Source organism: Cucurbita moschata, unplaced genomic scaffold (assembly GCF_002738365.1).
Source record: "Cucurbita moschata cultivar Rifu unplaced genomic scaffold, Cmos_1.0 Cmo_Scf00001, whole genome shotgun sequence".
NCBI lineage: Eukaryota > Viridiplantae > Streptophyta > Magnoliopsida > Cucurbitales > Cucurbitaceae > Cucurbita > Cucurbita moschata.
Genome location: NW_019268517.1, coordinates 5,601,616 through 5,619,843, shown reverse-complemented (window position 1 = coordinate 5,619,843; position 18,228 = coordinate 5,601,616). Strand labels below are relative to the sequence as shown.

At 36.2% G+C, this 18,228-nt stretch overlaps 2 protein-coding genes across 2 annotated transcripts; both read left to right on the top strand.

The window, feature by feature from the left end:
- The first annotated feature begins 6,494 nt into the window (after positions 1–6,494).
- LOC111445491 (14 kDa proline-rich protein DC2.15-like) lies at positions 6,495–6,905 on the top strand. The gene has a single exon (XM_023083944.1). The coding sequence runs from the start codon at positions 6,495–6,497 to the stop codon at positions 6,903–6,905; it is 411 nt and encodes a 136-aa protein (XP_022939712.1).
- Positions 6,906–15,209: 8,304 nt separating this feature from the next.
- LOC111449887 (14 kDa proline-rich protein DC2.15-like) lies at positions 15,210–15,664 on the top strand. The gene has a single exon (XM_023089975.1). The coding sequence runs from the start codon at positions 15,239–15,241 to the stop codon at positions 15,647–15,649; it is 411 nt and encodes a 136-aa protein (XP_022945743.1). The 5' UTR covers positions 15,210–15,238; the 3' UTR covers positions 15,650–15,664.
- Positions 15,665–18,228: the final 2,564 nt, after the last annotated feature.

The following is an 18,228-nucleotide window of genomic DNA, read 5'->3' as shown; positions in this document are numbered from 1 at the left end:
AGTCTCTATTATTTCATGAAAGGTCTCCCACATTAGGGTAGTCGTAGTGGGGACCGACACTACTAGAGGCACCGATGGTGCCACTTGTGGTACTCTAGGTAGTGACAAGGCTAGGCCTATATGACTTATCGAAGCTTCACGAGTCAGACTCGGATCCCTACCTCTGGCAGGTGAACATTCTTTTCCACATTTTTTAGGTGGCACAATATGTTATCTAATATATAAGTAGCTAAATCTATGATTCCTAATATTAAATCTTTGGTTATACATAACATCCATAGCAACCCTAATTTTCCTAATCAAATATAGATATCACTGCATGCATGACATGACTAATAAGTGTGGAAAAGTCTATGAAAATATTTCATAAACGATGTCGTGGACTTAAACGTTCATAATAAATTCATTAAAAACAATATTGTTATGACAATATAGCAGAAAATAGCTAATGTGAATTTAAATGAGATAAAAAAAAAGAACGTGTTGTTGTGATCTAACAGTGGGCTATTAAAACAAACATGAATGCAACTACCCTAGCTTCGATCTAATGGCCTTCACCAGACGCCGTCATCTATACACAAGTGCCTTACCTTTACCTAAAAAAGAAGAGTAGCATGTGACTTCGTATTTTAAGAAATAATCCATAAGTAACCCCACTATGGAAGTAAAAAAAATGCAATCAATTGCAATATGGTGGGACCTATCATTTCATAAAACAATCATGACATGGTTTAAACTCAGTCCAGGCAGGGTTGAGTGTGTAGTACTTTCATACACACGGCCTACGCATGTACAAATAGTCTCACCAGACAGACTCATGTATATATTCCCTAGGCCTCATTCGTCGGGTTAGTGCACGCTCAGCCTACCGAAAACCACATAGAGAAAGGACCCACGTAATATCAGGACAAACATAGATATCGTAATGTACGCATTCGTATTAATCACAATGGAAAAGTATCCTGATGCAAATGACACACATAAATGCATGAGGTCCCCATAGCTTAAAACCATGGCATAAGTTTATGATTCAAGTCATAAATCCATTTATTCATGACATAACAAGTCTGTGAGACATGCATACGTAATAATTATCATATCTTCCCTAATTAACATAATTTACATAGCTTTGCGTATGGAGTTTTATGAATCATATCATCAATATCATAAATATAATTCCACAACATGGTAACATGTTATAGTCGTATTATAGCATAGCTTATAACAGAATATAATAGGACATAGCGTAATTTATAACATAGCATAGCATCACATAATACATGCAAACAGTCATAACAATGACATGTGCAGGGTTCACTAAATTTCTTGAGTTGATGTTTGTTTTATCCTACTCGTCGAGGAATAGTTCCAAAACTAACTCCAAATCAACTTCCTCTATTTTCTTTTTTCTTCATCGTGTTCTCCAAATTGGCGTTGGCTAGAAATAAAATAAATGATAGTATGGAGATTGAGAAATAACACACAAACCTTAAGCTTGGAATAACTCTAGGCACTTCTTCATTGTTTATGATTGTATCTCCTCACCCTAGAAGTATGATTATTTACTAAATATGTTTCATACTCAATATTTTCTATTTTTTAGGTAAAGGCAAAGACATCATAAGCAACACAGTGATTGCTATAGAGAGTTTCGATAGAGTTTTGTTTATATTACAAATTTTCATTCTTTTAATATTTTATGCAAACTCGTTTTCATTTGAAACAAGGATGAGTTTCATGTTATCGAAGTTTAACAATCCAAAATGAATGTTTTATTCTACCCTATGGTTTATTATGCAAATACATTTCAACCTATACTAACCTATACTAATGATGCAACCAAATTAAGCCTAGACTACGAAATGAAAAAAAAACAAACAACTACTCTATGCATGTGCCACGGTCCTGGGATATACGATGCCGCCGTCGTTGTCACATGGATGCCTTGCCCTTATCTGCAAAAGTAAAGTAGCACGAGGCTTGAGTATTTCTAGAATACTCAGTAAGTGACCTCCTATCGGGATTATGCGACAAACACATGCAATGAAATGATGGGACCTATCTTTTGTTTCGTTTTCCCTACGGTGTAATCCTAACAGGTAATCGTGGACGTGTACCATATACTCTACACGCAGCCCATACGTGCGAGTATGGGCTCACCAGCTAGTTCGCACACCATTGGGCCACTGTCCCTAGCCGGTGGGCATACTCTTAGAGCCCCTTATACAGGGACCCGTTAAAACTAGAACCGTCACGGCAGCGCTATGTAAGGCATGATGATCGTTGTCCTGCCATTGGATGTACGCGTTCGTACCCTCGTGATGGGGTAGGGGTATCCCCCCAAATGCATGAACACACAATATGCATGAGGTCCCACTAGTCCTATAGTTATCATTAATGAACATAACCCCGTGTCACGTTTTCATGCTTACATGTCATTCTCATTCTCATTTCGTTACATGTCATACATATTCCTAGCGGGGTTATGTTTCATGCAATTTACCGTATTTCATGTCATAAAATTCATACAGTTACATTCAAATATTCATACAAACAAGCCATAATTGTACAAGGGCCACACATCGTCACATGCATAACATATCACATCAAGTAAGCAACATACATAACATACATTCACATTCACATGATTTCGTACTTAAGCACATTAAGCTAGCATACAATTTAATGATACATGCATATCCACGGGCACGTGCATATCCACGGGCACGTGCCAACATACAACAATTAACGCGTAACCTACGACGGGTGAGCCACTTACTTGGTAGGCCTTAGCCGAAGTACTCCCAAGAAAAACGTAAGCTCCTAGCTCCTCGTGGACGTTCTACGCTTCCGTTGCTGGTTGGTTCCTATTGGTTCATTAGTCACTTTTATTAGTATTTAATAAATAATAATAAATTCCCAACTGGAATTTGTGAAATACGACCTTAAAATGTTCTATTTTACCTTAAACAGGGCCAAAACCAGGTCCGAGAGGGTCGGAACGGTGTCAAACGGGCTGAAAACAGGTTTTCTGAGCCGAATAAGTTGCCGGAGCCGAGGAGCCGCCACCGAGCCGATTAAGCCGCCGACGCCGAGAGGAGCCGCGCTGTAGACGTGCCACGTGGCACAATCAGAGAGGGACGCGTGTGCAGGAGTCTCGGGTCGAGGCAAGGGTTAGCGGATCGCTCATGGGTGACGAGTCATTCGCGGGTGACGGGCCGTGTGCGGTGATGGGCCGGTTCATCCTAACCCCGTTTTTGGTACAGATTTCGTTGGTAAGGACCTCACACTCCCAGATCTGGAAAAGCTCAGAAGTCCACCGTTCCGTCTTCCTTGCCGACGGTGTTCAACGTAAGGGACTCGTCTAAAACCTACTCCTGAGGTGTATAAAGGGTTATGAGGTTACTTTTGTGGTGTAAAATGGGGGTTCTGACGTCGATTCGTATGGTTCGGCTTCGCCGAAGTTTCGTTGTTTTTCTGTTCCTTCTCGTTTTCTTTTCACTGTTTTCGTTTCTTTGTAGGTTCTCCCAGGGTGGCAGAAGGTCGGGGACGCGATTTGTGGCATCCCCGCCCTCAGCCACCCTTTATGGGTCATGTGCGAGCGAAAACTCCGGTGCTGGAGTTTTCGGCTCTGCCAACGACCCTCACTTTTTTTTTTGTTGTATATTTTTGTGATAGAATATGAACATTCTACACAAACTGAGAAAAAAAAATTATAAGAGAATTAAAAGAGATAAGCGCAACAAAACATATATTCGATCTTGAGCCCAAAGCTTTGATACCAAAATGATATGGATAAGGAATCAATACAAGGAGAATAAGATTCGGATTACCTTGATGATCAAGATAAAGAGTAAAGAAAACTCGTTTCTAAACTCGTGATTCGAATCACTCCACAAGAGGTTTGATCAATACCACTTGAATGACTCTACATGCAAGTTCTAAACAAAGTATTTGCAAAAAAAGTTTAGCTTTCAACAAAGCTAAAGTAGAAATTTTATTCTTAATTCCAAAATTTGATGTCTAATCAAAGAAAAGAATGCTTTATATAGCCCTTACAACCTTAACCTAATACATAACTCCCAAATAAAATGGGCCAGTAAATGAAAAATACTCATGACCTCCATATTAAAATGGCTCATTAATGGTGGAATATAGTAACCTATGTGGGTTACAATATAACCTTAACTCCTATATTTAAAACTAGACAAACAAATAGTTAAACTATAATTAAATAATGCAATTAATAAAATGTGCTTATTGACTCATCCTTGGACTAGTTTCATAAATTCAGCAGAGTTCATTAAATGCAACTTAAAGTACATTTAATTCATCTCTTTCTTGAAGCTCAACTTTGCACAACATATAAGGGAGGTCTCCAGCGTCTTCTTGAATTTCCTTTGATGAGCTCACCATAGCTTGAATATAACTGTGTAAGGTTTGTTGTAGCTTCTTAGCTCTCGTCCTTGTAATTGGACCTTGAGGTATAGAACTTCATTGGTCGTGGTTCATATTATTTTTCTTAGACTTAGGCTAGAATAGAATGTTTTAAACTTAAACGCATATTTATTTTATTTCGTGTCTTTTGCTGCGTCGTTTTAAAAATGTTTTCAAAACACGCAAGTCCATGGCTGTGTTTTAAGATAAATGTTATGTTTTATGGAATTTAAATGAAGTCTTCCGCATTCAATGTTTATGGTACGTATACAGTAGCAACCTTAAATTAAGTAGAAAATTTCGGGTTGTTACAGATTCACACTCGCACGTGTGGGTCGTGTGTAAAGAAGTACTACACATCCAATTTTTTCGAGATTGGAGGTCACTCCTAGATGCGCTAGAGCTCGATCCCAAGAGCATGTTGCATGTGTTTGCATCAGCATGACCCTTATAGTGGGTGACTTACTGAGTATTTTTCGAAATACTCAAGCCGTGTTGAAATGAACCAAGAGACATCAATCATACAATATACTTCAATGAAGATGTGAAGAAAAAGTTGTCAAAATTATCAAAAGATATTTCAATTCATGCTACATTGAAGAAGAATAAAGTTTGATTGTTGTAAATTTTGGGTGGGTTACAATTTAGAGTAATTTAGAGTTATTATATTTTAAGACATTTTATTTACTTTAGGTTACATTTACATAATGGCTAATTATTGTCATTAAGTATGAATGTTACAAAATGCCTTTAATAGTTTCATTTTGAGGCTATATAAAGCCATGTATGTTATATTTGTAAGCAGACTTGGAAAATATAGTAAAAGAAGCATTTGTGCACTTCTTTAGCAAATGGCTAAGTTTCTTTGCAATTCTATGTAGTTTAGATTGCATGTAGAATCATTCAAGCTCGACATGATCAATCTTTTTTGTGGAGTGATTCGAATCTCAATCAAGTGTTCTTGCGTTGAGATATTTGATCAACAAGAATCATTCAAGCTAGACATGATTGATCTTTCTTGTGGAGTGATTCGAATCTCAAACAATGTTCTTGCCTTGAGATATTCGATCAACAAGGTAATCCGAATCTTATTCCCGTGTGCCACATATCATTTTTCAGGTAAAGACAAGACGCCCATGTACGAACGACGACGACATCGGAAATAGATACTGTAGCACGTGCATAGGGTAGTTGCATGTTTAAATTCTTAGTCTTAGGTCAATATAGAACGCTTTTATTTCATTATTTAAATTATTTCATTTTGTTTTTGTTTTAATTTTAAATTCCAACGTTATGTTTTGAAACACGTAAGACCGACAATGTGTTATAGTAGCTTAAAGTGTTCTGAATGTGTTTTAAATTTTCCGTTATTTATGATGAGTATCTAAGGGCTATTTTCCGCATTTAAGAGACAAGCATGAGACTTAGTAGCAACTTTGAATATGTAGAAATTTAGGATCGTTACATAAAACATTAATTTGAGACTAAAGGAGAAGCTAAACCTTAATGGGAATGAGTGAATAAAAAATAAAATACAAGAAACACCAAACCCAATCAAATAAGTTAACAAATCAAAATTTGTTACCCATGCAGTGTTAGAAAGCCATGACTACCACAGTAAAATAGTTATTACCCACTTGTTACCCATGCAGTCTAAAAATAATTTGTTACCCATTGTTGTGATAGAATAATTTCTAGATTATCATCTATTACCCACTTGTCTTGAAAGGCTTCTATCATATATTATTTTCCAACCATACATACAACATTAATTTCTTATAAAAATATTTGATATCTTATTATCAAACATCACTTGGTCCATTTGGCATTTTTATAATATTTTAAAAACAGACAAACTAATTGAAAACCTATCTCTCTCAAATCAATTCCTCAAAACTTAATGAAAAAGTTGGTGTTTAGTATCCACCAATTTATAAGGAATTTTTGTGTCAAAATACAACAAATTCCCAAACCCCATCTATAAAAACCCTAACCCTTCTCATAATTCTTCACAAGCCATCGAACAAACCTCCAAACCCTTCAATATCTCTCCACTAATGGCTTCCAAGCTCTCTTCACCCATTGCCCTCCTCCTCCTCGTCAACCTCCTCTTCTTCACTATGGTCAGCTCCACCTATGTCCCTTGCCCACCGCCGCCACCCAAGCCCCATAAGCCCACCCCTTCAAGGCAGCCACCATCACTCCTCAAGTGCCCCAAGGACACCCTCATGCTCGGCGTCTGTGCCGACTTGCTGGACGGTCTAGTGCACATAGTGATCGGCTCACCACCAAAATCCCCATGCTGCACCCTAATCCAAGACCTTGTTGACCAAGAAGCTGCTGTGTGCCTTTGCACTGCGGTGAAGGCCAAAGCCTTGGGTCTCCAGATTGACCTCTCAGTTTCCCTCAACTTGCTTTCGAACTACTGTGGAAAGAAGGTTCCGTCTGGCTTCCAATGCCCTACTTGAAACCAAATCCTTTCATTTCCCTTTCTGGTTTCTTCTTCAATTTTCCATTTCAATATCGTGTTTAAATAATCAGTTTGATCGTACGTCATGTTATGATGGGTTTGGAAATCTTCTCAGAATTCCACCATCTTTTTATTGTTTCATTACAATGAAATGTAACATAATGGTACGTAGTTTTTGCAAATAAACAACGTTGTTTGTCTGTTCTCTTGTGTCTTATTACAAATTTGACGATGCATATGTTTGAAACCTCAAATCTTGTTTCACCTATGTTACTTGCATAAAATCATAATAAACCTTTAACTTTAAAATTTTCATGACGAAATATTAAAGAGAGTAATATTAATACTCAAGTTTTAAATGACACCTCAATTTAATGAAAATATGGATGTCAGTGTAACAGCCCAAGTACGCGGCTAGTAGATATTATCCGTTTTGACTCGTTATGTATCGCCGTCAGCCTTACGGTTTTAAAACATGTTTGTTAGGGAGGGGTTTTCACATTCCTATAAAGAATGCTTCGTTCTTCTCTCCAACTGACGTGGGATCTCACAATCCACCCCCTTGGCGGCCAGCGTCTTTGTTGGCACACCGCTCGGTGTCTGGCTCTGATACCATTTGTAATAGCCTAAGCTCCCGTTAGCAGAGATTATCTACTTTGGCCCATTACGTATCGCCATCAGTCTCACTGTTTTTAAATGTGTCTGTGAGACATGTTTTCACATTATTTTAAGAAATGTTTCATTCTCTTCTTCAACCCGACGTGATATCTCGTAGCCTATGGGAACTTTTGAAAATTTTATAAGAACATTTAAATCGTCATATAAGAATTTATTATTTTAAACGAGGAAGAGGATTATTATTAATATTATGTGTCTATATTTTTATTAAATATAAGGTCAATTTTTAAACAATACCATAAAAAGTGGATTTGGTTGACAATATTAGATATGGATATTAATGAAAAAAAGAATATAATGGTTCTTGTCAATACTCTCTGTCAGGGTCAATGAAAAGCAAATTGTAGAGATAATTCCTACATTTTTCTTTTTCTTTTTCTTTTCTTTCTTTCTTTATTTAATTATTTATAGATCCAACTTTAATTTTAATTTTGCAAAAGATGATGAATAATTCTGGTTCACTAAGTTGGACAATTAATTTTGTTTTTCTAATAATTATTCATTACAACCTTTTCATAATTTTTGAATTGTTGAACTTTAAAATTCATATTAATTACATCATCATATGCCTCTTTTATCTCTAGTTAATAGTATGTATTTTAATATATTTAAAATCGTAAAATAGGTTTTTTTATTCATTTAATTTATTATTATTTTTGTTTTATATATTTTTTTTCAAAATTATCTATTGACATTGACATTTCCATAAAATCGAAACTACGATATTTTTTTGTCTAACATTAACATTTTAAACATTAATGTCAAGTAACTAATTTTAATATCTAACCAAAGGGCTATAACTTGAATAGAAAATGCAACTATCATAACTTCCTTCTCATAGGCTACATAGTGACACTACATGGTTGTCTTACCTTCACCTGAAAAAAATAGCACTTTGTTCGATAATTTAAAAAATACTCAGTAAATAATCACACTGTTGCGGTCGGAAAATGCAAATACATGCAACGATCTCTATTTTTCAGTCTGGATAGAGTTGAATGTGTAATATTTCTCTACACATGCACACATAGATCCACCTAGCAGACTCGTATAAGTATCCTCTAAGTCTACTTGTTGGGCTAGCTTGCACTCTCGTTGGCAGAAGCTATGGAGGGAAATGAGCGTGCATAATATCACGACGGACATGATATCGTAGTTTATGTAGTGTAAGATGTGGAGGTTCGTGCATCATACAATATTAATATCACAACATAGTTCCATAACATGACATAATCATATTATAGTACATCTTGTATCATTGCGTAAACATAACATAACATAAAACACATCAAAAAATCATGAAAAATTCGTCATTTGTAAATCATACAAGTCATTCAACCAAGCCAACATTAAAGCCATTTCGTAGGCGAAGTTATGAACGTATGGAAAATTAGAGTATCTTTGTTTAAGACCTACCTTGATCTACACAAATGTGAGGATTGTTGAGCTATTCTTAGATATATTTATATTTTAAGTCTCTGCTTTCTCGGCTAGAGTTGAAGCCTCAAGAAAAAAAGCCCAATAAATAGTTTATACTCGCAATTGTGCTCCATACATTAAACCTATTATAATTAGTCAATCTATCAAGTTTGAATAGTACATGACACTATGGGGTTCCGCTGACTTCCAAACGTCGTTACAAGTTAGCTTGATTAGAGGGTCCAAGCGAGCGCCCGAAGGATTCTGTAATAGCCCAAAAATAAATAAACAAATAAACAAATAAAAAATAATTATAAAAAAAATGGTTAAGATAATAATAATAATAAATAAATAAACAAAATAAAACAACATTTTTCCACTTCTCTCCACTAACCATCCCTTCCCAGAATTATAATTCCTCAACCCATCCTTGGCTAGAAAGATATATTTGTGACAACGACTTAAGCTAGCCAGGTAAGTGACCTTACTATCGACATGGTTATATTTGTTATTGACACATGCCCCGTGGTTCTGCATGTGTCATATATATTGATATGTGTGAATTGTCTGTGGATCGATATGCTTCTTATTTGTTATGTATATGTTATAATATGTGAATTGTTTGATAATAATTACGGTACGATGTGTTCAATGATATGCTTGAGATAGGATATGAGAAGGATGCACCAAACGAAATGTAACGATAGGAGTAAAATACATTCATGAAACGTTAAGGTTAGGTTACATACTGGAGTGATATGGATAAGAGAGATTGATGAAAGAATACGGTTAGGTTATGGGTAGAAAGGGATAAGTTGTGATAGATTGATGAAAGATAGCTTAGGATTGATAGAACGATAGCGTTAGGTTACGTTCTTGTGATGATATGACTAAGGTACGTTCACGTAATGATATGTCTGTGATAGGTATAAGAACGTTAAGGCTATGATAAGTTAGAAGACGATATGACTACGCAGTGTTTACGTTATGACTTGTTTATGATATGATACATTGTGATGCAATATGTCATGGTATGATGTGTATATGATGAAATGTTATGATAAAAGCATAGAACGTTATGTTAGATCTCTTAAATTGTGTGTATACAGCATGATATGAATGACATGAAATTATGAAAAATGACATGATATGTACATAATGCTAGCGGGGTTGTATTAAAGGATAATGAAAATGGAAAAGTTTGGGACCTCATGCATTATGTGTGCTCATGCATTTGGGGGATACCACTATCCAATCACGAGGGTACGAACGCGTAGATCGAGTTTTAGGACAATGATCATTATGCTTTGCATAGCGCTTCCGTGACGGTTACTAGTGTTGGGATCGATACCAGTCGTTAGCTCTGATACCAGTTATTAGGATCGCACAACAACGCACACGCTCGATCTAGATAAACACAAAGAATGAGATAGAGAAAATTGCAAGGAGAACTCTTGCTAAAAGGATTTTTTTATTGATGACTTTAGGTATGTACAACAAAAGAGAGTACAGAGAATAGAAAGTACATCTCAAAGCTCTACCGGACGGGATATATATATGGTTTAGTTTACTATATATAGCTTTACCAGATTTAGCCATCTACTATATATAACTATTTACTATATATAGCTTTACCCGATTTAACCATCTACTATATATAGCTATTTACTATATATAGCTTTACCAAATATAGCTTTACCGGATATAACCGTTGACCAAGCTATATATAAGCATTAGGCTCCATAACCTAATAATTCTCCCATTTGGAGAATGATCTAGTCAACCAAGAATTTCATTCTCAAACGACCATGAGCATCTTCATGGTCTTCATGGCACCATATCAATTGAGGCTTTGCACAACCTCAATATTCGAACATCAACACATTTTGTCAACATGTTTGCTGGATTCTTTGCACCCTCTATCTTCTCCAAACACATCACCATCTTTCACTAACCTGCGAGTGAAATGGTATCGTCTTCTGTGTTTTCTCCTTAAATGATAGACCAGGTTCCTTCGCCAACTGTTTGACACTCTGACTATCTCTGTAAAGAATATCTTCATGCTACTTCTTGCCCATTCTTTCAGATAGTCAGTCATTCATATCGTCTTCTTTTCAGCTTCAACCATTGCCACGTACTCAGCCTTAGTACAATGCATTTTTGAAGCCTAGACGTCTCATCATCCACGGCTTGCTCCCACTTGGTTGTATCCTCCAACTGTAGGGTCTCATCAAAGGGTTGTGGTTCCCTTTCATCAGCAACAGATAGTGTAATGAAGGTACATGCATATCTGGTACTCTGATAGTACAGGATGATCTTCTCAACACCAGTTCAAGTGTCACTTGCTCCACTGCTGATTCTTTCGCAACAATCTCAGGAGTTTGTTGAGTATCTGCTACAAGATCATTTGGTGATTTTCTCCGCAACTCAACCTCAACTCCCACTTGCTTTGTTGTCTTGGAACCTTGCTCCACATCTGGTTCCTCAGCAGTAGTCTCACGAGTTTCTTGAGTATTTGCTACAACATCACTAGGTGAGTTTCCGTGCACTCAAGCTCAACTCCCACTTGTTTCGTGGTCTTGGAACCTTGCTCCACATTTGGTTCCATTTCCAACCGCACTTTCTTCAATTCTCTGACGGTCCTTGTGAAGCTAACTCGTTTCTGCTTGCTCATAACGTAGTTCTCACAACGAACCACATCAACGGATTTCAGACCTTCTAAAACTTCTTTCGCAGCCAGCCTCTTCATTCCTTTCCGCTCATAGGTTCAAGTCTATTGTGCTGTAGACTTGAATTTGAAGCACTCTCAGCAACAGCAGCTATGTTCATACACCCTGCAATGGTGTATAGGGTTCCAGATTTTGAGCCACGTGCTACTACCGTACCACCCTTCATAATCTTCCACGAACCCTTCCTTAACTTTGTTGCATAACCTCTGCTATCCAACTGACCAATAGAGATCAAGTTTCTTTTGAGAGCAGGAATATATCTGACATCCTTTAATGTCCACTGATTTTCTGCCGAAGTTTTTATGCAGACATCTCCTTTTTCTTTAATCTCCAAATCTTTGTTGTCGGCAAGATACACCTTCTCCAAATTTCCAGACTTGAAATTCCGAAACAACTCTTTATTTGGAGATGAATGAAAAGATGCACCTGAATCTAAAATCCAGGATTCAATCGAACTGTCCGCACTAAGGATTAGAGCATCCACAATGTCTTCTGCTGAATTTATAGAATCATCATCATCTCCAGATTTGTGATTCTGCTTCCTCTTTGGTCTTGTACAACCTGTCCGAAAGTGACATTTTTCTCCACAATTCCAACACATTACGTTTGGTTTATTTGGAGATTTTTCTCGGTTCTTTGATTTTGATTGCGCTTTGTTTGGGCCCTTCGGTTTACTTCTTCCCCTTCGATCAACACTGAGAGCATTGCCTGATGAATCTCCAGTTTCTTGTTTGCGAATACTTTCGCTGAGAACTACATCTCGAATTTTACCAAACTTCAGTTTATCAGATCCTCGGGAGCTGCTGATTGCGGCAACAAAAGTATCCCATGACTCGGGAAAGGATGACATCAAATTCAACGCTTTAATATCATCTTCGAAATTAATTTCCACCGAACTCAGTTGACTTATGATCATATTGAATTCATTTATATGATCAGCAACACGTCCACCTTCAGACATCTGTAGATTGGACAATCTATGCATCAAATACACCTTGTTCATAGCCGACGGTTTTTCGTACATATTCGACAGCGCCTTCATCGGATTTGATGTTGTCTTCTCCTTGATAATGTTGAACGCCACGTTTCTGGATAGCGTCAACAAGATAAGCCCCAAGGCTTGTTGATCCTTGAGCTTCCACTATTCCGTGGTCATGGTATCTGGCTTCACCCCCAACAAAGGTTCATGAAGATCTTTCTGGTACAGATAATCTTCAATTTGCATCTTCTAGAAACCGAAATCAGATCCATCGAACTTCTCAATTCCAATCTTTGAACTTTCCATCTTCATAGATCGTGGTGAATTTTGTCTAGCTCTGATACCAGTTGTTAGGATCGCACAACAACGCACACGCTCGATCTATGGGATAGAGAAAATTGCAAGGAGAACTCTGGCTAAAAGGATTTTTTTATTGATGACTTCAGGTATGTACAACAAGAGAGAGTACAGAGAATAGAAAGTACATCTCAAAGCTCTACCAGACGGGATATATATATAGTTTAGTTTACTATATATAGCTTTACCAGATTTAGCCATCTACTATATATAGCTATTTACTATATATAGCTTTACCCGATTTAACCATCTACTATATATAGCTATTTACTATATATAGCTTTACCCGATTTAACCATCTACTATATATAACTATTTACTATATATAGCTTTACCGGATATAGCTTTACCAAATATAGCTTAACCAGATATAACCTTTGACCAAGCTATAAATAAGCCTCAGGCTCCATAATCAACAACTAGTTCTAGCGGGTGTCCAGTCTAAAGGGCTCCTAGAGTATGCCCACCGGATAAGGAAAGTGACCCAGCGGTCTGCGAACTAGCTGGTGAGCCCATACTCGCACGTATGGGCTGTGTGTAAAGTATATGGTACACGTCCAAAATATCCGTTAGGACAGCACCGTAGGGAAAACGAAACGAAATGAAAGATAAGCCCATCATTTCATTGCATGTGATTGTTGCATTTAACCCCAATCGTGGGGTCACTTACCAAGTATTTCTTTAAATACTCAAACAATGTGCTACTACATTTTTCAGGTTAAGGCAAGACATTCATGTACAGCTGACGACGGCATCGCAACTCGAGACCAGTGCACATGCATAGAATAGTGGTATTTATTTTCTTAGATTTAGGCTAGAGTAGAATGTTTTAAACTTAAACGCATATTTATTTTATTTCGTGTCTTTTGTCTCGTCGTTTTAAAGATGTTTTCAAAACACGCAAGTCCAAGGCTGTGTTTTAAGATAAAGGATATGTTTTGTGAAATTTAAATGAAATTTTCTGCATTCAATGTTTATGGTACGTATACAGTAGCGACATTAAATTAAGTAGAAAATTTCGGGTTATTACGGATTCACACTCGCACGTGTGGGTCGTGGGTAAAGAAGTACTACACATCCAATTTGTTCGAGATTGGAGGTCACTCCTAGATGCGCTAGAGCTCGATCCCAAGAGCTTATTGCATGTGTTTGCCTCAGCATGACCCCTATAGTGGGTGACTTACTGAGTATTTTTCGAAATACTTAGGCCGTGTGCCACATATCATTTTTCAGGTAAAGACAAGATGCCCATGTACGGACGACGACGACATCGAAAATAGATACTGTGGCACGTGCATAGGGTAGCTGCATGTTTAAATTCTTAGTCTTAGGTCAGTATAGAACACTTTTATTTCATTATTTAAATTATTTCATTTGTAATTGTCTTTTTTTTTAATTTTAAATTCCAACGTTATGTTTTGAAACACGTAAGACCGAAAATGTGTTCTGAATGTGTGTTAAATTTTCGTTATTTATGATGAGTATCTAAGAGCTATATTCCGCATTTAAGAGACAAGCATGAGACTTAGTAGCGACTCTGAGTATGTAGAAATTTAGGATCGTTACATAAAACATTAACTTGAGACTAAAGGAGAAGCTAAACCTTAATGGGAATGAGTGAATAAAAAATAAAATACGAGAAACACACCACCGAATCAAATAAGTTAACAAAACAAAATTTGTTACCCATGCAGCGTTAGAAAGCCATGGCAACCACAGTAAAATAATTATTTTCCCACTTGTCTAAAAATAATTTGTTACCTATTATTGTGCTAAAAATAATTTCTAGAATATCATCTATTACCCACTTGTCTTGAAGGGCTTCTATCAAATATTATTTTCCAACCATACGTACCACAGTAATTTATTTTAAAAATATTTGATATCTTATTATCAAACATCACTTGGTCTATTTTGCAGGCCATTTGACATTTTTATAATATTTTAGAAACAGACAAACTAATTGAAAACCCATATCTCTCAAATCAATTCCTTAAAACTTAATAAAGTAAATGAAAAAGTTGGGTGTTTTGTATCCAGCAATTTAAAGGAATTTTTGTCTTAAAATACAACAAATTCCCAAACCTCATCTATAAAAACCGTAACCCTTCTCATAATTCTTCACAAGCCATCGCACAAACCTAGAAACCCTTCAATATCTCTCCACCAATGGCTTCCAAGCTCTCTTCACCCATTGCCCTCCTCCTCCTCGTCAACCTCCTCTTCTTCACTATGGTCAGCTCCACCTATGTCCCTTGCCCACCGCCGCGACCCAAGCCCCACAAGCCCACCCCTTCAAGGCAGCCACCATCACTTCTCAAGTACCCCAGGGACACCCTCAAGCTCGGCGTTTGTGCCGACTTGCTGGACGGTCTAGTGCACATAGTGATCGGCTCACCACCAAAATCCCCATGCTGCACCCTAATCCAAGGCCTTGTTGACCTGGAAGCTGCTGTGTGCCTTTGCACTGCGGTGAAGGCCAAAGCTTTGGGTCTCCAGATTGACCTCTCAATTTCCCTCAGCTTGCTTTTGAACTACTGTGGAAAGAAGGTTCCGTCAGGCTTCCAATGCCCTACTTGAAACCAAATCCTTTCATTTTCCTTTCTAGTTTCTTCTTCAATTTTTCATTTCAATATCGTGTTTAAATAATCAGTTTGGTTGTACGTCGTGTTATGATGGGTTTGAAAATCTTCTCAGAATTCCACCATCGTTTTATAGTTTCATTACAATGCAATGACGATGTATATGTTTGTCTGTTCTCTTGTGTCTTATTACAAATTTGACGATACATATGTTTGAAACCTCAAATCTTGTTTCACCTGTGTTACTTGTATGAAATCATAAAAAACCTTTAACTTCAAATTTTTCGTGACGAAATATTAAAAAGAGTAATATTAACACTCAAGTTTTAAATGACGATGTTGACGAAAAATATAGAGACCTCAATTTAATGAAAATATGGATGTCAGTGTAACAGTCCTAGTATGCGGCTAGTAGATATTATTTGTTTTGACTCGTTATGTATCGTCGTCAGCCTTACGATTTTAAAACATGTTTGTTAGGGAGAGGTTTTCACATTCCTATAAAGAATGCTTCGTTCTCCTCTCCAACTGACGTGGGATCTCACAATCCACCCCCTTAGGGGCCAGCGTCTTTGTTGGCACACCGCTCGGTGTCTGGCTCTGATACCATTTGTAATAGCCTAAGCTCCCGTTAGCAGGGATTATCTACTTTGGCCCATTACGTATCGCCGTCAGTCTCACTGTTTTAAAATGTGTCTGTCAGACATGTTTCCATATTATTTTAAGAAATGTTTTGTTCTCTTTTCCAATTCGACGTGATATCTCGTAGGGTATGGAAACTTTTGAAAAATTTGTAAGAATATTTAAACTGTCGTATAAGAATTTACTATTTTAAACGAGGAAGAGGATTATTATTAATATGATGTGTTGATATTTTTATTAAATATAAGGTAAATTTTTATACAATACTATTAAAAGGTGGATTTTGGTTGACAATATTAAATATGGACATTTTAATGAAAAAAGAATATAATGGTCCTTGTCAATACTCTCTGTCACGGTCAATGAAAAGCAAATTGGAGAGATAATTCTTACATTTTTCTTTTTCTTTTTCTTTTTCTTTTTCTTTTTCTTTCTTTCTTTATTTAATTATTTATAGATCGAACTTTAATTTTGAAAAAGATGATGAAAAATTTCTGGTTCACTAAGTTGGGCAATTAATTTTTTTTTCTAATAATTATTCATTACAACCTTTTCATAATTTTTGAATTGTTAAACTTTAAAATTCATATTAATTACATCATCATATGGCTCTTTTATCTCGAGTTAATAATATGTATTTTAATATATTTAAAATCGTAAAATAGGTTTTTTTTTACTAATTTAATTTATTATTATTTTTGTTTTATATATATTTTTATTCAAAATTATCTATTGACATTGACATTGACATTTCCATAAAATGGAGACTTCCATATTTTTTTTTTTTTGTCAACATTAACATTTTAAACATTAATGCTAAGTAACTAATTTTAACATCTAACAAAAGGGCTATAACTTGAATAGAAAATGCAACTATCATAACTTCCTTCTCATAGCCTACATAGTGACACTACATGGTTGTTTTACCTTCACCTGAAAAAAATAGCACTTGGTTTGATAATTTAAAAAGTACTCAGTAAATAATCACACTGTTGCTGTCGGAAAATGCTAATACATGCAACGATCTCTACTTTTCAGTCTTGATAGAGTTGAATGTGTAATATTTCTCTACACATGCAGACATAGATCCACCTAGCAGACTCATATACGTATCCTCTAAGTCTACTTGTTGGGCTAGCTTGCGCTCACGTTGGCAGAAGCTATGGAGGGAAAGGAGCGTGCATAATATCATGACGGACATGATATCGTAGTTTATGTAGTGTAATATATGGAGGTTCGTGCATCATGCAATATTAATATCACAACATAGTTCCATAACATGACATAATCATATTATAGTACATCTTGTATCATTGCATAAACATAACATAACATAAAACACATCAAACAATCATGAAAAATTTGTCATTCATACATCGTACAGGTCATCCAACCAAGTCAACATTAAAGCCATTTCGTAGGCGAAGTTATTAACGTATGAAAAATTAGAGTATCTTTGTTTAAGACCTACCTTGATCTACACAAATGTGAGGAATGTTGAACTATTCTTAGATATATTTATATTTCAAGTCTCTCCTTGGTCAACTAGAGTTCAAGCCTCAAGAAAAATAGACCAATAAATAGTTTAAACCTATGATAATTAGCCAAGCTATCAAGTTTGAATAGTACATGACACTATGGGGTGCCGCTGACTTCCAGACGACGTTACAAATTAGCTTGATTAGAGGGTCCAAGCAAGCGCCCGAAGGATTTTGTAATAGCCCAAAAATAAATAATGAAATAAAGAAATAAAAATAATTATAAATAAATAAACAAAATAAAACAACATTTCCCCACTTCTCTTTGCTAACCTCATCCCTTCCCACAATTATAATTCCTTAACCAATCCTTAAGCGAGAAAGCAATAGTTACTCCAAAATAATAATAATAATAATAATAATAGTCAGATTTACTTGACAAAAAAAAAAAAAAAAA

What these genes read in the sequence shown, in the direction of transcription:
- LOC111445491 (XM_023083944.1), top strand. Translation starts at nt 6,495, where the DNA reads ATGGCTTCCAAGCTCTCTTCACCCATTGCCCTCCTCCTCCTCGTCAAC.
- LOC111449887 (XM_023089975.1), top strand. Translation starts at nt 15,239, where the DNA reads ATGGCTTCCAAGCTCTCTTCACCCATTGCCCTCCTCCTCCTCGTCAAC.